This window comes from Salmo trutta, chromosome 31, assembly GCF_901001165.1.
Source record: "Salmo trutta chromosome 31, fSalTru1.1, whole genome shotgun sequence".
NCBI lineage: Eukaryota > Metazoa > Chordata > Actinopteri > Salmoniformes > Salmonidae > Salmo > Salmo trutta.
This window is the reverse complement of record NC_042987.1, coordinates 31,965,997-31,984,525: the sequence shown is the minus strand read 5'-3', so window position 1 is coordinate 31,984,525 and position 18,529 is coordinate 31,965,997. Positions and strand designations below refer to the sequence as shown.

The following is an 18,529-nucleotide window of genomic DNA, read 5'->3' as shown; positions in this document are numbered from 1 at the left end:
AATGCAAGGCTTTTGTTGTAGTGTTAGTGGAAAGTTGTTATTCCAAAGTGAGCCCCTAAGCAGCCCGGTTGCACCACTTTCCCACCATCACTCAATGTAAAGGGGGCTAGCGCCTCAGTCTACCTGTGGTGCTTTGACCTTTAGTCGGGACTATGAGAGTGGACTCCGAATCAATCTCTGCAAACAGAAGGGTTAGAGAGGATGTCAGATGAGACAGAATGTCCGCTCAGCAAATGAGACCGAGAGGGCTGGACAGGAAGAGTAGGCCTGTGAGTCAGGTAGAGCAGACAAGGACAAACCAGCACAAACAGACAGTGAGATAGAAAACTCATTAACAGAGATGCATCTTATTGAAAGTATTGTTTCTTTGCCCAACAAAGTATTTTCAAGACAGAGGCGGCTACTCCTACAATTTATTAGACTTTTAGGCAGGTTGAACTGGCCCATTACAGAACGCTGGACTCAAATGCAACTGTTGCCCATCAAGCGGGTAAAAAAAGAAAAATGGCTTTAAGGCACTGCGGACCCACCCTGACCTGTGAATCCCTCTGCTCCGTTTACGAATGTTGTTTGTTATCTTTACCAGTTGGCAACAGGTCCACATTTCCTTTCTACTTTCCCGTACATATTTGTCTTTTTAATTTGTATTTCAAAAGGAGATAAAAACGGTGAACTCTTGCATAACGAGGCTCAAGTTCAAACAGAACCATCCCAGGTCTTCAAAAGCAACAAAATGTTCCTCTATCAAAATAAGCAGAGGACAGCTGTCGTGTTCTTTTATCTAACTGCTGATGATTAAACACAACCAACAGGCCTCTGCTGAACAATGAGAAGGAAGACACACTGCAGTCTGTATGAACATGAAAGCAGAGCAGGGGGTAAGGGGATTCTAGGACGACAAACACTGGGTTGTTTGGTACTATCCTACTATTTAAGTGGAGACTGCACTAAAACTGCCATTTTACCAAACAAACTATCCCTCAAATGGTGTAACAAGTCAGTGTTAACACATTAAATACTCAATTAGGAAGTTCTCTAATTGTATAGCCTAGCGTGCTTGCTGCCTTGCCCAAATTAAAACCTAGTCATGTGTAAGGCATCACAGGAGCCAGTCTACCACAAGAGAATGATGGACCAAACATAGCAGTTTAAAAGCCTTGGGCGGGCCGCATAAGTCCAGTGTAAAAAAAAAAAGATATACATCTATCCACTACATAACCAAAAGTATGTGGACACCTGCTTGTCGAACATTCATTCCAAAATCATGGGCATTAATATGGAGTTGGTCCCCCCTTTGCTGCTATAACAGCCTCCACTCTTCTGGGAAGGCTTTCCACTAGATGTTGGAACATTGCTGCGGGGACTTACTTCCATTCAGCCACAAGTGCATTAGTGAGGTCGGGCACTGACGTTGGGCGATTAGGCCTGGTTCGCAGTCAGCATTCCAATTCATCCCAAAGGTGTTCGATGGGGTTGAGGTTAGGGCTCTGTGCAGGCCAGTCAAGTTCTTCCACACCGATCAACAAACCATTTCTGTATGGACCTCACTTTGTGAACGGGGGCATTGTCATGCTGAAACAGGAACTTCCCCAAACTATTGCCACAAAGTCAGAAGCACAGAATAGTCTAGAATGTCATTGTATGCTGTAGCGTTAAGATTTCCCTTCACTGGAACTAAGGGGCCTAGCCCGAACCATGAAAAACAGCCCAAGGCCATTATTTCCCCTCTACCAGACTTTACAGTTGGCACAATGCATTTGGGCAGGTAGCGTTCTCTTGGCATCTGCCAAACCCGGATTCGTCTGTTGGACTGCCTGATGGTGAAGTGTGATTCATCACTCCAGAGAACACGTTTCCACTGCCCCCAGAGTCCAATGGTGGCGAGCTTTACACCACTCCAGCCGACGCTTGGCATTGCGCGTTGTAATCTTAGGCTTGTGTGAGGCTGCTCGGCCATGGAAACCCATTTCATGAAGCGCCCAACAAACATGTGCTAAAGTTGCTTCCAAAAGCAGTTTGGAATTCAGTAGTGAGTGTTGCAACTGAGGACAGATGAGTTTTACGCGGTACACGCTTCAGCACTCGGCGGTCCCATTCTGTGAGCTTGTGTAGCTTACCACATCATGGCTAAGCGGTTGTTGTTCCTAGACATTTTCACTTCACAATAACAGCACTTACAGTTGACCAGGGCAGCTCTAGCAAGGCAGAAATTTGACGAACAGACTTGTTGGAAAGATGGTATCCTATGACGGTGCCACGTTGAAATTCACGGAGCTCTGTGGAGAATGCACGACTGTGCTCGATTTTATAGCCGAATCCACTAATTTGAAGGGGTGTCTACATACGTTTGTGTATATTATTATTATTGTATAAAAAAAATATAAATTTTTCAGGATGGAAAAATATCTTGTCGACTTAAAACAACTAAAACCAGATAAAGGGAGTAGAAAATATAATGGACCAGTATAGTTTTAAATAATAACATCTTTGAGAACAAAAATAAATAAATCTACAAAATAAAAGCTAAACAGTCAGGGAGAATTGAAAATTCCAAAAACTATTTAGCAGTATTGATTTTGTTATTATGTTTGAGCATAAGAACGCAGCATTAGCCATGGAAAAATGCATAGAATTGCAGGAAATTAGCTTTACAACCGCAAAATTCTCTCAGTTCTATTGAAAAATGTGAAGAATTGCAGAATATTGGCTTAAAAATGTCTCTATATCACCAAGATGGGGGCCTCTACAATTCAGCCGCACCGACCACGCCCATTACCTCGCCATGGCCGTCGAATCCCCTCATGCCTTGCGGCCAAAGTGGCCATTTGAATATAGTAATTAGAATTCCCTTCTCCCAGCTGCCTGCGCCGTAGCACCTCTCACTCACATGGCTCTCTCAGATATCTCAATTCTTATTAGCCAATGCACGTGACCACGTCCATCTCATAGTCATCACAGGTCTGACGGAGGCTACTAGTGAAGACGTCATTCTTATCAAGTTCCGAGGGGCATATTGAAGAAGAACTGTCCACGTTTACTTTGTCAGCCAACAAGATCAGTAATGAACAGCAAAATAACTAGCCTATGTCAATCTACTATCCCCCATAGTACAAAAGTTTACCCATTCTATTAGTCAGCTTCTCGTTCTGTGCGAGAAATAAATAATCAAAAACTGGCTCTGGGACAGTTGTGGGATGACGGATCAAGTTAATACAACCCCTTTCAAAAAAAACTTTTAAAAGCTATGAGGCTGAAGCAACAGATCAGAACTTTAAGCTTAAAATGTGAATAAATTAACTATTTCTTAACATCAGAAGAGCAACAATGATCACACGGCAGTAGTCTAGAAGCGCAAATGTTTCAAAATATAATTAAAGGGAAAACACCCTTCTCCAAAGCGCAAATGCGAGCAGTTTCATGACAGAGACTCAAATATCCTTTGGAAGTGTTTCAACAGGGAAGATGTAAATTATACAACTAGCATGTAATGTTAATGACAGGGATTGTGTCTTTGGAAAGAAAGTTGAGAACATGAGACAAATACTGGTTTCAATGGCATAAGAGGAAGAGTTTATAAAATAATCCCCTTAACATTCCTATGGTCGGAACACGGAAAGACATGCCTCAAAATTACCCTCCAAAAAACATCCAGGTAAAAAAAAAAAAAAAAAACTACGTTTATGGTTCAAAAGTTTTAAAATCTTGACTGCCTCCGCTCAGATTGCAAGGTGGGTGATGTTGTGGTGTGCAACAGGCACTGGCCTTTCTGCCCTATCTGAACGAACAGTGCCTCGAGTATGACAGAATCAAGCCTTTAGACATTAATATGAATGATCCTACATTATATCTGTCAAACATGACTGCCGTTTAGACTATATACACAGTGCTTTCAGGAAATATGCATACCCCTTGACTTATTCCACATTTTGTTGTGTTACAATGTTAATTCAAAATGGATTAAAAAAAGTTACATCTCACCCATCTATACACAATAACCCATAATGACAAAGTGAAAACACACATCTATATATAAACTCAGCAAAAAAAAAGAAACATCCTCACTGTCAACTGTGTTTCTTTTCAGCAAACTTAACGTGTAAATATTTGTATGAACATAAGCATCAACAACTGAGTCACATGTCTATGGAACTTGTTCAGTTTATGTCCAACAGAAATTGAATAATGTGTCCCTGAACAAAGAGGGGGGGGGTCAAAATCAAAAGTAACAGTCAGCATTTGGTGTGGCCACCAGCTGCATTAAGTACTGCAGTGCATCTTCTCCTCATTGACTGCACCAGATTTGCCAGTTCTTGCTGTGAGATGTTACCGCACTCAGGTCCCAGACGTGCACAATGGGATTGAGATCCGGGCTCGTCGCTGGCCATGGCAGAACACTGACATTCCTGTCTTGCAGGAAATCACTCACAGAACGAGCAGTATGGCTGGTGGCATTGTCATGCTGGAGGGTTATGTCAGGATGAGCCTGCAGGAAGGGTACCACATGAGGGAGGAGGATGTCTTCCCTGTAACGCACAGCGTTGAGATTGCCTGCAATGACAACAAGCTCAGTCCGATGATGCTGTGACACACAGCCCCAGACCATGACGGAACCTCCACCTCGATCCAGAGTACAGGCCTCGGTGTAACGCTCATTCCTTGGACGATAATCCAACCATCACCCACGGTGAGACAAAACCGCGACTCGCCAGTGCACTTTTTGCCAGTCCTGTCTGGTCCAGCGACGGTGGGTTTGTGCTCATAGGCGACGTTGTTGCCGGTGATGTCTGGTGAGGACCTGCCTTACAACAGGCCTACAAACCCTCAGTCCAGCCTCGCTCAGCCTATTGCGGACAGTCTGAGCAGTGATGGAGGGATTGTGCGTTCCTGGTGTAACTCGGGCAGTTGTTGTTGCCATCCTGTACCTGTCCCGCAGGTGTGATGTTCGGATGTACCGTTCCTGTGCAGGTGTTGTTACACGTGGTCTGCCACTGCGAGGACTATCAGCTGTCCGTTCTGTCTCCATGTAGCGCTGTCTTAGGCGTCTCACAGTACGAACATTGCAATTTATTGCCCTGGCCACATCTGCAGTCCTCATGCCTCCTTGCAGCATGCCTAAGACTCGTTCACGCAGAGCAAGGACCCTGGGCATCTTTCTTTTGGTGTTTTTCCAGTCAGTAGAAAGGCCTCTTTAGTGTCCTAAGTTTTCATTACTGTGACCTTAATTGCCTACCGTCTGTAAGCTGTCAGTGTCTTAACCACCGTTCCACAGGTGCATGTTCATTAATTGTTTATGGTTCATTGAACAAGCATGGGAAACAGTGTTTAAACCCTTTACAATGAAGATCTGTCAAGTTGGTTGTTGATCATTGTTGGACAGCCATTTTCAAGTCTTGCCATAGATTTTTAAGCCGATTTAAGTCAAAACTGTAACTAGTCCACTCAGGAACATTTGATGTCATCTTGGTAAGCAACTCCAATGTATATTTGGCCTTGTGTTTTAGGTTATTGTCCTTCTGAAAGGTGAATTCTAAATGACTAAAATGGGAGAGAAAAAAAGAGCCAGACACTCTTCTTCAGAGCAACTTACAGTAGTGAGTGCATACATTGTGATACTTTTTTTGTACTGGCCCCCCGTGGGAATCGAACAACCCTGGCTTTGCAAGCGCCATGCTCTATCAACTGAGCCACATGGGACTACAGTGTCTGTTGGAAAGCAGACAACTAAGTTCTCGGATTTTGCCTGTGCTTAGCTCTATTTCGTTTCTTTGTGTCCTAAAAAAAAAACTCCCTAGTCCTTGCCGATGACAAGCATACCCATAACATGATGCAACTACCACCATGCTTGAAAATATGAAAAGTGCTACTCAGTGATTTGATGTGTTGGATTTGCCCAAAACCTAACACTTTGTTTTCATGACATAGTTAATTTCTTTGGCACATTTTTTGCAGTTTTACTATAGTGCCTTATTGTAAACAAGACGCATGTTTCAGAATATTTGTATTCTATACAGACTTCCTTCTTTTCGCTCTGTCAATTAGGTTAGTATTGTGGAGTAACTACAATGTTGTTGATCCATCCTCAATATAATTTTTTTATTTAACCTTTAACTAGGCCAGTCAGTTAAGAACAAATTCTTATTTACAATGATTTCCTACCCCGGCCAAACCCGGACAATGCTTGGCCAATTGTGAGCCGCCCTATGGGACTCCCAATCACGGCCTATTGTGATACCCTGGTTTGAATCCAGGCCGTGTCTCAGTGCTAGAGGCGTCACTACAGATGCAGTGCCTTAGACCGCTGTGCCACTTGGGAACTATCAGAGCCATTAAACTCTGTAACCATTTTTAAATGTCACCATTGGCCTCATAGTGAAATCCCTGAGCGGTTTTCTTCCTCTCCGGCAATGTTTTTTTTCAGTTTTCAAATCAATTTAATTGGCTATTTTGGTTAATGGCCTTGGTGCCCTGGCAGATTGAACACCTATTGAAGACCAAATGCCCTTCCCCCTAAAATCCCAAGCCTTTCCACCACCTAAACCCCTTACTGATCCAGAGAACACCCTGCACAGGTGTGGCCTTTCACAGTTGACACCCTCAGGTGATGTACCAGCAGACAGAAACAGTGGGTGTCCACTTTCAGTCACACTTGCATGACAGTGCTGAGGGTAGCAGGCAGCATGCAGCAGCGCTGATGCCTGGGAGAAGAACACGTCGAGCTGTCCTCTCCATTTCTCTCTAGCAACAGCTCCTCTACAATGCTAACTACACCAACATCATACAAAAATTTGTGTGCGCAAATGTTCTCTCACTTCATATCACACCCTCAATCTGTTTCCCGTCACTGTACATTCATTTGTCTGTGGTGGAGGACTACTTAGGTGGTGGGCCGTAGCAAGCCATCTGCTTTAGTTATCGATCTCTGTCGAGGGAGGAGCAGGTGTAGATTTCAGTCTTCGGCCACCCCAAGTGCCTTGCAAAAGTATTCAGACCCCTTAGATTGTTGACAAAAAAAATTACAATTCAATTTTAATCCCACTTTGTAAGACAAAATGTTAAGAAATCCATGGGTTCTGAATACTTTTGCAAGGCCTCGAGAGGCTCTGATATCAAACTGACAGACTGACTGAAGCACTCACTCAAATCCACCCAATGCATCTTATGAGAAAAGTCAGTGGTCATTTAGATTTGTGAGAAGGGGCTCAGTCTCTTGACACTACAACCAGACTATATGGGCCATCCTCACTACTCTAGTCCTGAAATTATAGGGGGAAACTGGGGACCCTAAACATTGACAGTGTAAAGGCAATGCACACAGGGGTCTTGTCACAGAAACTTCAAGTGTCAAACATCCTCTGGAGTTGCTGCAGTGGGAATAAAAACAGGTATATCATGTCCAAAATGCTAAGAAATAGCCTATCAGGGTTCAAACATGACTCAGCGCTGTGGCCTAGCTGCTCTGATGACCATTAGTGACACACCAGTTTAGTGCTTTACATTGTAAAACATGAAGTCAATTCACTGGTGGTCAGCAAGTTAACACTGTAGGGATAAATATTTACATAAGAATAGTTCAAAAATGGGTATCTTCCACCATAACTCATACACAACACAATGTGCTGAACGGTGATTTAAAGACTCCCAGAGTAGAATACCTCAAAAGTGTAGAACAGGGATTATTGGGTTTGATCCTCTGTGGTGATATAACAGATAAAGTCAGAGTTGGGGAGAGTACACAAGAGGGACGTCAACATGCTCCCTGTCCTCTTGGACAAACAGACCTCCGAACCTTAACATCTGGCAGCAGTGTGCAAAAAGCCATAACTCCCAAATCCAGTGTTTTTCTGGACTAAATGTTTATGGTCTTTGTGTTGAGAAATATAATTGGAAACAGTCACTTCAGAATCATCTGTGAACAAATCAAAAGGACATGAATAATTTTGAAATAATTAAAATGACGACAACTTGAGCCAAATGAAAAATAGTTATTTTGAAGGGGCACGCGTATTGCAAATTACAATGCTTACTGGGAATGTAATGGGAGTAAGACACCGTAACTGGAGCTTCTGATAACTTGAAAGAAGTTCATTATTTTATACTGCAGAAGAAGCTTGGCCTCCCCTCTCGGATGCCAGTCTCACTGTGGGATTACAACGCCCTCCTGTGTTCCAAAATGTCCCTCTTAGCTTCTCAAGCTTCCTTCAATGTCTCAGGCTACAAGTTACTGAGGCAACCACAGTCTAAAGCACAAACTTCAACTTCCATTCAAACACTTCCTGTGAAAAGTGCATCTACCGTGTTTCCTACTGATAGACCATTTCTAAAAGTTCCAGGGAATGTTTATGGGAAATATTTTAGCACCCTCTGCTGGTTACAAAGAGACATTTCAGTGACCACCCAGCAGTGAAAAATCACCCAACCATCCACGCCCTGGAAGAGTCAGGTTTTCCACCATTACGTAGCCCTCTTCATTACCAATCCTGATTCATAACCAACCGACACCCAAAACATGCCAGGCGGGTACAGAGCTGACCACAGGGCTCTCACAGCCTTCAGTAGTACCCTGCAGCTGGAACTTTAGTCCTCATCAACTACAGGAAATACATTTGAGAAATGGGCTTCGGCTAATTAGGGAATGGCAATACACACATATATAGATTCAAGTTTTATTAGTCGGATGCATGTGATACATCGTCCATAAAACCTTACTTGCAGGTTCCTTCGACAACGCAACAATAAGAAATAAAAGAATATGAACATAAAGTAAATGTCTCAGTAGAATAGAATAAAAACTTTAGGAACAGGAAGGAAGGAACAATTTATAGTCCAATATGTACACGTGTATTGGGGGGGGGGGGGGGGGGGGGGGGGGCAGTGTACAAATTGAGCAGTATAATAAGTCTGGCAGTTGTACTGTGTGTGTGTGTGTGTAGGATGAATCTATACATGCGCAGTCCCTTCAGAAATGTAATTCAAAATGTAAACTCACCCATCTACACACACAATACCCCATAAAAATTCAGTGAAAACATGCACATTTATTGAAAATGAAATACAGCAATATCTCATTTACATAAGTATTCACACTCCTGAGTCAATACATGTTAGAATCACCTTTGGCAGTGATTACAGCTGCGAGTCTTTCTAGGTAAGACTAAGCTTTACACGCTTGGATTGTACAATATTTCCACAATTATTTTTTTAAATTATTCAAGCTCTGTCAAGTTGGTTGTTGACTACTGCTAGATAACCATTTTCAACTATTACCATATATGTTTAAGCCGATTAAAGTCAAAACTGTAACTAGGCCATTCAGGAACATTCAATGCGGTCTTGGAAAGACACTCCAGTGTATATTTGGTTATTGTCCTGCTGAAAGTTGAATTCCTCTCCTAGTCTCTGGTGTAATGCAAACTGAAATAAGTTTTCCTCTAAGATTTTGCCTGTGCTCAGCTTTGTTCCGTTTCTTTTTATCTTAAAAAAAAACTCCCTAGTCCTTGCCGATGACAAGCATACCCATAACATGTAGCCACCACTAGGCTTGAAAATGCAAAGAGTGGTACTCAGCATTTTTGCGTTTGCCCCAAACATAACGCTTTGCATTCTGGACATAATGTTCATTTTCCTGCTAAATGTTTTGCCGTTTTACTTTAGCGCCTTATTTTCCCTCTGTCAATTAGGTTAGTGTGGCGGAGTAACTACAATGTTGAGGATCCACCACCCTTTTTTTCCTATCACACCCATTAAACTAACCGTTTTAAAAAGTCACCATTGACCTCATTGTGAAATCCCAGAGTGGTTTCATTCCTCTCCAGCAACTGAACTTTGAAGGACACCTGTATCTTTGTAGTGACTGGGTGTATTGATACACCATCCAAAGTGTAATTAATAACTTCACCATGCTCAATTAGATATTCAATGTCCGTTTTTAACCATCTCCCAATAGGTGCTCTTTTTTGCGAGGCATTGGAAAAACTCCCATGTCTTTGTGGTTAAATCTGTTTGAAATTCACTGCTCGACTGAGGGACATTACAGATCATTGTATGTGTGGGGTACAAAAATTAGGTAGTCATTCAGGCATCATGTTAAATAATATTGCACAAAGATTGAGTCCATGCAACTTATGTGACTTGTTAAGCACATTTTTTCCCCCTGAACTTATTTAGGTGTGTTATACCAAAGTAGTTGAATACTTGACTCAAGACATTTCAGATTTTTCTTTTTTATAAATTTGTAAAAAATATAATTCCACTTGATGGGATATTGTGTTTAGGTCAGTGACAAAATCTCAATTATATCAATTTAAAATTCTGTCTAACACAACAAAATATGGAAAAAGTCAAGGGGTGTGAATACTTTCCAAAGGCACCTTGTGTACTGATCATTGAACATCATGAGAAACATTGTGGTCTTTGAACAGGAAGTGTAAGACTTCGTCATCTTGATTTCCACCAAAGATAAGAACCTAAGAACTCATCTTCAGTTACAGGAAAAAACATTATTCTGTTTAATTTTCTTACTTCCTTATTGCTTGAAAATCTTCCTTAGAGTTGAAGGTTGCTGATATTTACATTTAAGTCATTTAGCAGACGCTCATATCCAGAGCGACTTACAAATGCCATAGTAACATAGCCAATCACAGTCCTTGTAATAACACTACCCACTGGGCACAGACATCAGTTCAATGTCTAGTTTTGATTTACATTTGGTTGAGTTGAATGCTATGTGAAATCAACACGAAATGTCACCATGTCATTGGATTTAGGTTAAAAGTTTGGTGAAAGAGACAAAATTCCCTTAGGTTGAAGGCTTTAAAAAAATCCAATCAGTTTTCCACGTTGATTCAACATCATCACATTGAATATTTTGGTTGAAATGACGTGGAAACAATGTTGATTCAACCAGTTTCTGACCAATGGGTAGCAACTATGAAACCTCAGCCTTCCCCAATGTGACTTGTTAAGCAAATGTTTTCTCCTGAACTTATTTAGGCTTGCCATAACAAAGGCATTGAATAGTTATTGACTCAAGACATTTCAGCTTTATTTTTTATTAATTTGGATTAAAAATAAATCCACTTTGACATTATGGGGTTATTGTCTGTAGGCCAGTGACACAGATCTTGACTGACAAGCTGAGACAGACACTGAAAGACAGGAGTAAATCAAAAGGCTGAAAAGTATATAGATTGCTGGTCGGTCTCCTCTCTAACATAGACAGTTCGATAGAAAAATGGATGGATGGATGAGTGGAGAGAGGCGCAGGCCGTCTAGTGTAACTCACGTGGCTTCTGGCCCCATACGTGCAAGTGTAGCTTCCCAGAGGAGTAGTAGATGAAGCCCAGGACCAGCATGGGGCACAGGACGAACAGCAGTTTGTGTGACGACTTCATTGTGGTTCTGTCATTCACATGGCACCATGCAGCACATCACCTACAAGGATACAGGAGATGCAGAGAAGTGAAAGTACAAGGGAAATGAGGAGGAGTCAGTAATATGTGCAAATAGGCTGGCTGGCTATAAGAAATGGCTTAGGCTGTTTAACCTTTCCCAATGTACTCTCTTTAAATGACAACTGATCAAAGACTAGCTTACCCAATGAGGTGATTACACAATAAGATGGCTCACCAAACCAAGCTATTAGTTCCAGCTTTCCATTACTCAGTGATCATGAAGGGGGGGGGGGTAGAAGATGAAAAGCCAGTGTGTTGCAGAAGGTGGCGCACACTACTTGTCAGCTGCAACTGTTGAAATTAGTCAACAATGTCTAGTAAACAAAACGTTTCCTGCTGAGCAAACATCCAACTAGGCTGAGCCACAGACATTTATACATTTCCAAAAACTATCCATAACTGAGGTAACTGATCCAACTGGCCTCCCCAACCATTGGTTCCCACTAGAGGTCGACCGATTAATCGGCATGGTCGATTTCAAGTTTTCATAACAATCAGTAATCTACCTTTTTGGATGCCGATTATGGCCGATTACTTTGCAATCCATGAGGAAACTGCGTGGGAGGCTGACCACCTGTTACGCGGGGTGCAGCGTCAAAAGGACCTTATGGCTGCAATGTGGCTGCAATGAGCCAAGGTAAGTTGCTAGCTAGCATTAAACTTATCTTATAAAAAAAAAAAAAAAAACTACACATGGTTGATATTACTAGGTTAACTAGCTTGTCCTGCATTGCGTATAATGAATGCGGTGCCTGTTAATTTATCATCGAATCACAGCCTACTTCAACTTTGCCAAACTGGTGATGATTTAACAAAAGCACATTGGTGAAAAAAAGCACATTCGTTGCACAAATGTACCTAACCATAACAATCCATGCCTTTCTTAAAATCAATACACAGAAGTATATTTTTTTAAACCTGCATATTTAGTTAAAATAAATGCATGTTAGCAGGCAATATTAACTAGGGAAATTGTGTCACTTCTCTTGCGTTCAGTGCAAGCAATGTCAAGGTATATGCAACAGTTTGGGGCGCCAGGCTTGCTGCGAACTGTGTTTCTTCCTAAAAAAGGCCGTAATTAATTTGCAAGAATTTAACATAATTATGACATAACATAGGTTGTGCAATGTAACAGCAATATTTAGACTTAGGGTTGGTTCCGTATTTCACTGAAAGAATAAACGTTTTGTTTTCTAAATGATAGTTTTACAGATGTGACCATATTAATGACCAAAGGCTCGAATCTGTGTGTTTGTTATAATTAAGTCAATGATTTGATAGAGCAGTGTGACTGAGCGGTGGTAGGTAGCAGCAGGCTCATAAGCATTCATTCAAACAGCACTTTACTGCGTTTGCGAGCAGCTCTTAGCAATGCTTGACAGCGCTGTTTATGACTTTAGCCTATCAACTCCCGAGATCAGGCTGGCAATACTGCAGTGCCTATAAGAACATCTAAGTCAAAGGTATATGAAATACAAATGGTATAGAGAGAAATAGTTGACACGTCATAATTCCTATAATAACTACAACCTAAACTTCTTAACTGGGAATATTGAACCACCAGCTTTCCTATGTTCTCATGTTCTGAGCAAGGAACTTAAACGTTAGCTTTTTTACATGGCACATATTGCACTTTTACTTTCTTCTCCAACACTTTGTTTTTGCATTATTTAAACCAAATTGAACATGTTTCATTATTTATTTGAGGCTAAATTGATTATTTATGTATTATATTAAGTTAAAATAAAAGGGTTCCTTGTTCATTCAGTATTGTTGTAATTGTCATCATTACACACACACACACATATATATAAAAAGATCGGCCGAATAATCGGTATTGGCTTTTTTTTGGTCCTCCAATAAATCGGTATCGGTGTTGAAAAATCATAATCGGTCGACCTCTAGCTCCCACATTGTTTCCACCTTGACAAAGGAAGAGGCACTATGCCCACTCACTCATGCCCTGAGATCTGAATGCAGCACTGATGAGTGAAGAGATGGTGGTCATATCTGGGATATGAACCCATCTCTTAAATCACATTCATTTAGCTCTTCTGTGCGGTTTACAATCACCCCGGCCCGGATGTCACTGTAAAAAAAAATGGAACCCAACAACAAAGCAATTTTGTCACACCTGCAACTTCCAATCATCTTCATTGACTATTATTATGCACAGAATAGTGTCACGATACCAGAATTTTAACTTCGATACCGGTACCTGGTTTAGTATCATGATACCACAAACAAAAAAATAATGCATATTAGATAAGTCACAGAATGGCACTTGATCCAAACAGAAACTCAGCAACTGCTCTGGGACCGGTTCTAACGATGAACCAGTCCGAGCTCAATGGTTCTAACGAACTTAGTCTTAAGATGCTTTTGGGAAACCAGGCCCTGTTCAATCATTGGGAATCTTTGGAGCTCAATACCATTACTTTTTAACAGACTTTATGTCTATTATTTAGAGACATCCATATATGCATTAATTAATCAATTATACTTTTATTAATTTCACCTTTATTTAACCAGGTAGGCTAGTTGAGAACATGTTCTCATTTGCAATTGCGACCTGGCCAAGATAAAGCACAGCAATTCGACACATACAACACAGAGTTACACATGGAATAAACAAAACATACAGTCAATAATAAAGTAGAACAAAAGAAAACAAAAAGTCTATACAGTAAATAGTGCAAATGAGGTAAGATAAGGGAGTTAAGGCAATAAATAGGCTATGGTGGCGAAGTAATTATAATATAGCAATTAGACACTGGAATGGTAGATGTGCAGAAGACGAATGTGCAAGTAGGGATACTGGGGTGCAAAGGAGCATGATAGATAGAAAAATAAATACAGTATGGGGATGAGGTAGATAGATGGGCTGTTTACAGATGGGCTATGTACAGGTGCAGTGATCTGCTCTGACAGCTGGTGCTTAAAGCTAGTGAGGGAGATACGAGTCTCCAGCTTCAGAGATTTTTGCAGTTCGTTCCAGTCATTGGCAGCAGAGAATTGGAAGGAAAGACGACCAAAGGAGGAATTGGCTTTGGGGGTGACCAGTGAGATATACCTGCTGGAGCGCGTGCTACGAGTGGGTGCTGCTATGGTGACCAGTGAGCTGAGATAAGGCGGGCTTTACCTAGCAGAGACTTGTAGATAACCTGTAGCCAGTGGGTTTGGCGACGAGTATGAAGCGAGGGCCAACCAACGAGAGCGTACAGATCGCAGCGGTGGGTAGTGTATGGGGCTTTAGTGACAAAACAGATGGCACTGTGATAGACTGCATCCAGTTTGTTGAGTAGAGTGCTGGAAGCTATTTTATAGATGACGTCGCCGAAGTCGAGGATCGGTAGGATGGTCAGTTTTACGAGGGTATGTTTGGCAGCATGAGTGAAGGATGCTTTGTTGCGATACAGGAAGCCGATTCTAGATTTAATTTTGGATTGGAGATGCTTAATGTGAGTCTGGAAGGAGAGTTTACAGTCTAACCAGACACCTAGGTATTTGTAGTTGTCCACGTATTCTAAGTCAGAGCCGTCCAGAGTAGTGATGCTGGACAGGCGAGCAGGTGCGGGCATTTTGTTTTACTGGCATTTAAGAGCAGTTGGAGGCCACGGAAGGAGTTGTATGGCATTGGAGCTCGTCTGGAGGTTAGTTAACCTGTTGGGGATAGGGGGCAGTATTTGCACGGCCGGATAAAAAACGTACCCGATTTAATCTGGTTACTACTCCTGCCAGTAACTAGAATATGCATATAATTAGTAGATTTGGATAGAAAACTCTAAAGTTTCTAAAACTGTTTGAATGGTGTCTGTGAGTATAACAGAACTCATATGAGTCAAAACCCTGAGACAAATCCTAACAGGAAGTGGAAATCTGATGTGTGGAATCACTTCAAACCTTTGCCATTGAAACACACAGGGACTTATTAATCATTTAGCACTTCCTAAGGCTTCCACTAGATGTCAACAGTCTTTACAAAGTGGTTTGAGTCTTTATGGTAGAAACTGACCCAAAGAGAGGCTTGGGAAGTTGGTCACAGGGGGAGGGCCATTACTACTATGACGGGGGCGCTAACAATGTAGCCCAGACAGCTCTAGCAATGAATGAGTAGGTGGCACAGGCACTCTGCTCTTTACTCTATAAAGGGGCTGCGCTGATTGATAGTCTTAACCTGTTAGGGTATAGGGGGCAGTATTTTCACGGCTGGATAAAAAAATGTACCCGATTTAATCTGGTTACTAATCCTACCCAGTAACTACAATATGCATATACTTATTATATATGGATAGAAAACACCCTAAAGTTTCTAAAACTGTTTGAATGGTGTCTGGGAGTATAACAGAACTCATTTGGCAGGCAAAACCCTGAGACAGATTCTGACAGGAAGTGGATACCTGATGTGTTGAATTGACTTTAAGCCTTACCATTGAAAAACAAAGGGGCTGAGGAATGTTTTGGCACTTCCTATTGCTTCCACAAGATGTCCCCAGCCTTTACAAAGTGTTTTGAGTCTTCTACAGTGAGATCTGACCGAAGAAGAGCCTTGGAACGGTGATGGCCCATTAGACACCTGGCGCGCGAGTTGATGGTGGGTACTCTCATTCCGAAACGTTTTAAAAGAGAACCCAATGGTCCGCTTTGAATTTTATTCATGTTCTGGTTAAAAAAGGCCCTAATGATTTATGCGATACAACGTTTGACATGTTTGAACGAACGTAAATATATTTTTTCCGTTCGTGAAGTGAAGTGAAGTCCGGCTGGCTTAGATCATGTGCTAACAACACGGAGGTTTTTGGACATAAATGATGAGCTTTTTTGAACAAAACTACATTCGTTATGGACCTGGGATTCTTTGGAAGTGACATCTGATGAAGAGAATCAAAGGTAATGGATTATTTACATAGTATTTTCGATTTTAGATCTCTCCAACATGGCGGTTAGTCTGTATCGCAATGCGTATTTTTCTGGGCGCAGTGCTCAGATTATTGCAAAGTGTGATTTCCCAGTAAGGTTAATTTTAAATCTGGCAAGTCCATTGCGTTCAAGAGATGTAAATCTATAATTCTTTGAATGACAATATAATATTTTACCAATGTTTTCTAATATTAATTAATTATTTTGTTGTCATGACTTGACTGCCGGTATTGGAGGGAAACGATTTCCTGAACATCAACGCCATAGTAAAACGCTGTTTTTAGATATAAATATGAACTTGATAGAACTAAAAATGCATGCATTGTCTAACATAATGTCCTAGGAGTGTCATCTGATGGAGATTGTAAAAGGTTAGTGCATAATTTTAGCTGATTTTATGGTTTTGGTGACGCCTGTCTTTGAATCGACAATACATTACACACAGCTATTGTCAATGTACTCTCGTAACATAACCTAACTTTATGCTTTCCCCGTAAAACCTTTTTGAAATCGGACACCGTGGTTAGATTAAGGAGATGTTTATCTTTCAAAGGGTGTAAGTTAGTTGTATGTTTGAGAAATTTGAATTTTGACATTTATTTGGTTTCAAATTTGCCGCTCTTGAAATGCACCTGCTGTTGATAGGGTGCGCCACGGGTGGCACGCTAACGTCCCACATAGCCCCAAGAAGTTAATCCTCTCAGTCACGTGAGACACATTTGACAGTAGTACTGAACGTAACAAATTCTAATGCCGAAAAGTTTATTTATTTATTGAAAAAGTACTTAAGTTTCGGTATACCGTGCAACACTAGCACAGAACCTGTGGAGACACATTATGCCTTGGATTTGTGGGATGTGACATGTAAAACTGAACCTCAATTCAAATTCCATTTCAGTGTTTTTTTCTCTCTCCGAACAGCTGGAGGCATGTGCTAACGGTGGTTTTAAAAGCCAGGTGGAGCGAGGCAACTGTGCACTGAGCTGAATTAGTGTAGAAATATGATTACATTACCTCTTCACAGCAACCACTATAACAGAGATGGAGCAGCATAAAATGTAAAAAGCAACAGATGTTCTCCAGGGGTTAAAATAAAAGGCATACTGTATCCTGATTCTATAGTTATGACTAGAAGATTCTATAGGACCGGACTATTCATAGCAGGATTAGGCTTCTCATATAGCAGCACCTATTCATAAAAAAACAACTAATAACACAACTTTGTCTCTCGGTCTTGCTCATAGCATATGTTCAATAAACGGTGTAAACTGACTCAGACACCACTTTGAGTTGTTTCTCACAGAAACAGTTGAGTCAAAACAGAACATTCCAGCCAGTGTGCACATCAGCGTTCTCTAATCAAAGTTACTCAACACAAACACACTCAATCCCCAGAAAAGCACCAGATATGACTGCTGCCACGCACAACTGATTGACACCTATGAAGAAGCTGGTCATCCCACAGTGTGTAGTCTTAGCCTAGACTTTAGTCCTGAAATGAGAACAAGTCTGTAAAGGAAAGACTGAGGTCTTGCCTAGGCTAGAATTTAAGCATAAAACAAGTGCACATCATTTAGAGCTAAATATACAGTCGCTAGTGAAAGTCTACACACCCCCTTTGGAAACTCACCACCTCTTGGAAAGCCGTTCTGGTGTGTCTGTGGCATGTGAGTAAATGTCCTGCTGAAAACCTAAAACCTTATTTTTCAGAAGACTGCGGCAGGGTTAGGCGGTATCCAGATTTTCATACGTCATACTGTTTATGTACCATACACAGTATTACTGGAAGTGCATACAAACACACATATATTATCACGCCGATTTGTATTAGAATAAAAAGCTCCACAAAACATGAATTATGGTCTTTTAAATTATTTTAAATCTTAATAATAAACAGGGCTAGATCATGGAAGTAAATGTTCTTACAATTTTCTATAGGTAGGCATAAAAGGTTTTTAGGAAAATTAACTATCAAAACAGAAAGTTTCTTGAAAGAGGTGATATGTCAGGCCTATTGGGAAAGAAACGATGATCGCTTAATGTCAACTAGGTTTGGTCTTGGGCCAAATTTTTATTGAGCTAATAGTTGGCGGGCCAGAACATAAATTAGTATATAATATTAGCACAATTAATTGGCCTACACTACAAATTGAACAACA

The 18,529-nt window shown here is 41.1% G+C and overlaps 1 protein-coding gene across 5 annotated transcripts in view; it reads right to left on the bottom strand.

Annotated features, from left to right (window-relative positions):
- Positions 1-18,529, bottom strand: part of LOC115169980 (CMP-N-acetylneuraminate-beta-1,4-galactoside alpha-2,3-sialyltransferase) — an 84,610-nt gene that overhangs the window by 54,609 nt on the left and 11,472 nt on the right. For 2 of the 5 annotated variants that reach the window (XM_029726152.1, XM_029726148.1), the window contains exons 2-3: positions 11,282-11,430; positions 124-177 (exon numbers count right to left, since the gene is read on the bottom strand). In XM_029726152.1, coding sequence (XP_029582012.1) covers positions 124-177; positions 11,282-11,390 — 163 coding nt within the window. In that variant the 5' untranslated portion in view covers positions 11,391-11,430. Of the gene's footprint in view, positions 1-123; positions 178-11,281; positions 11,431-11,625; positions 11,647-18,529 lie in introns of those variants that run through there. The other 3 variants (XM_029726151.1, XM_029726153.1, XM_029726154.1) reach the window with 3 other exon arrangements.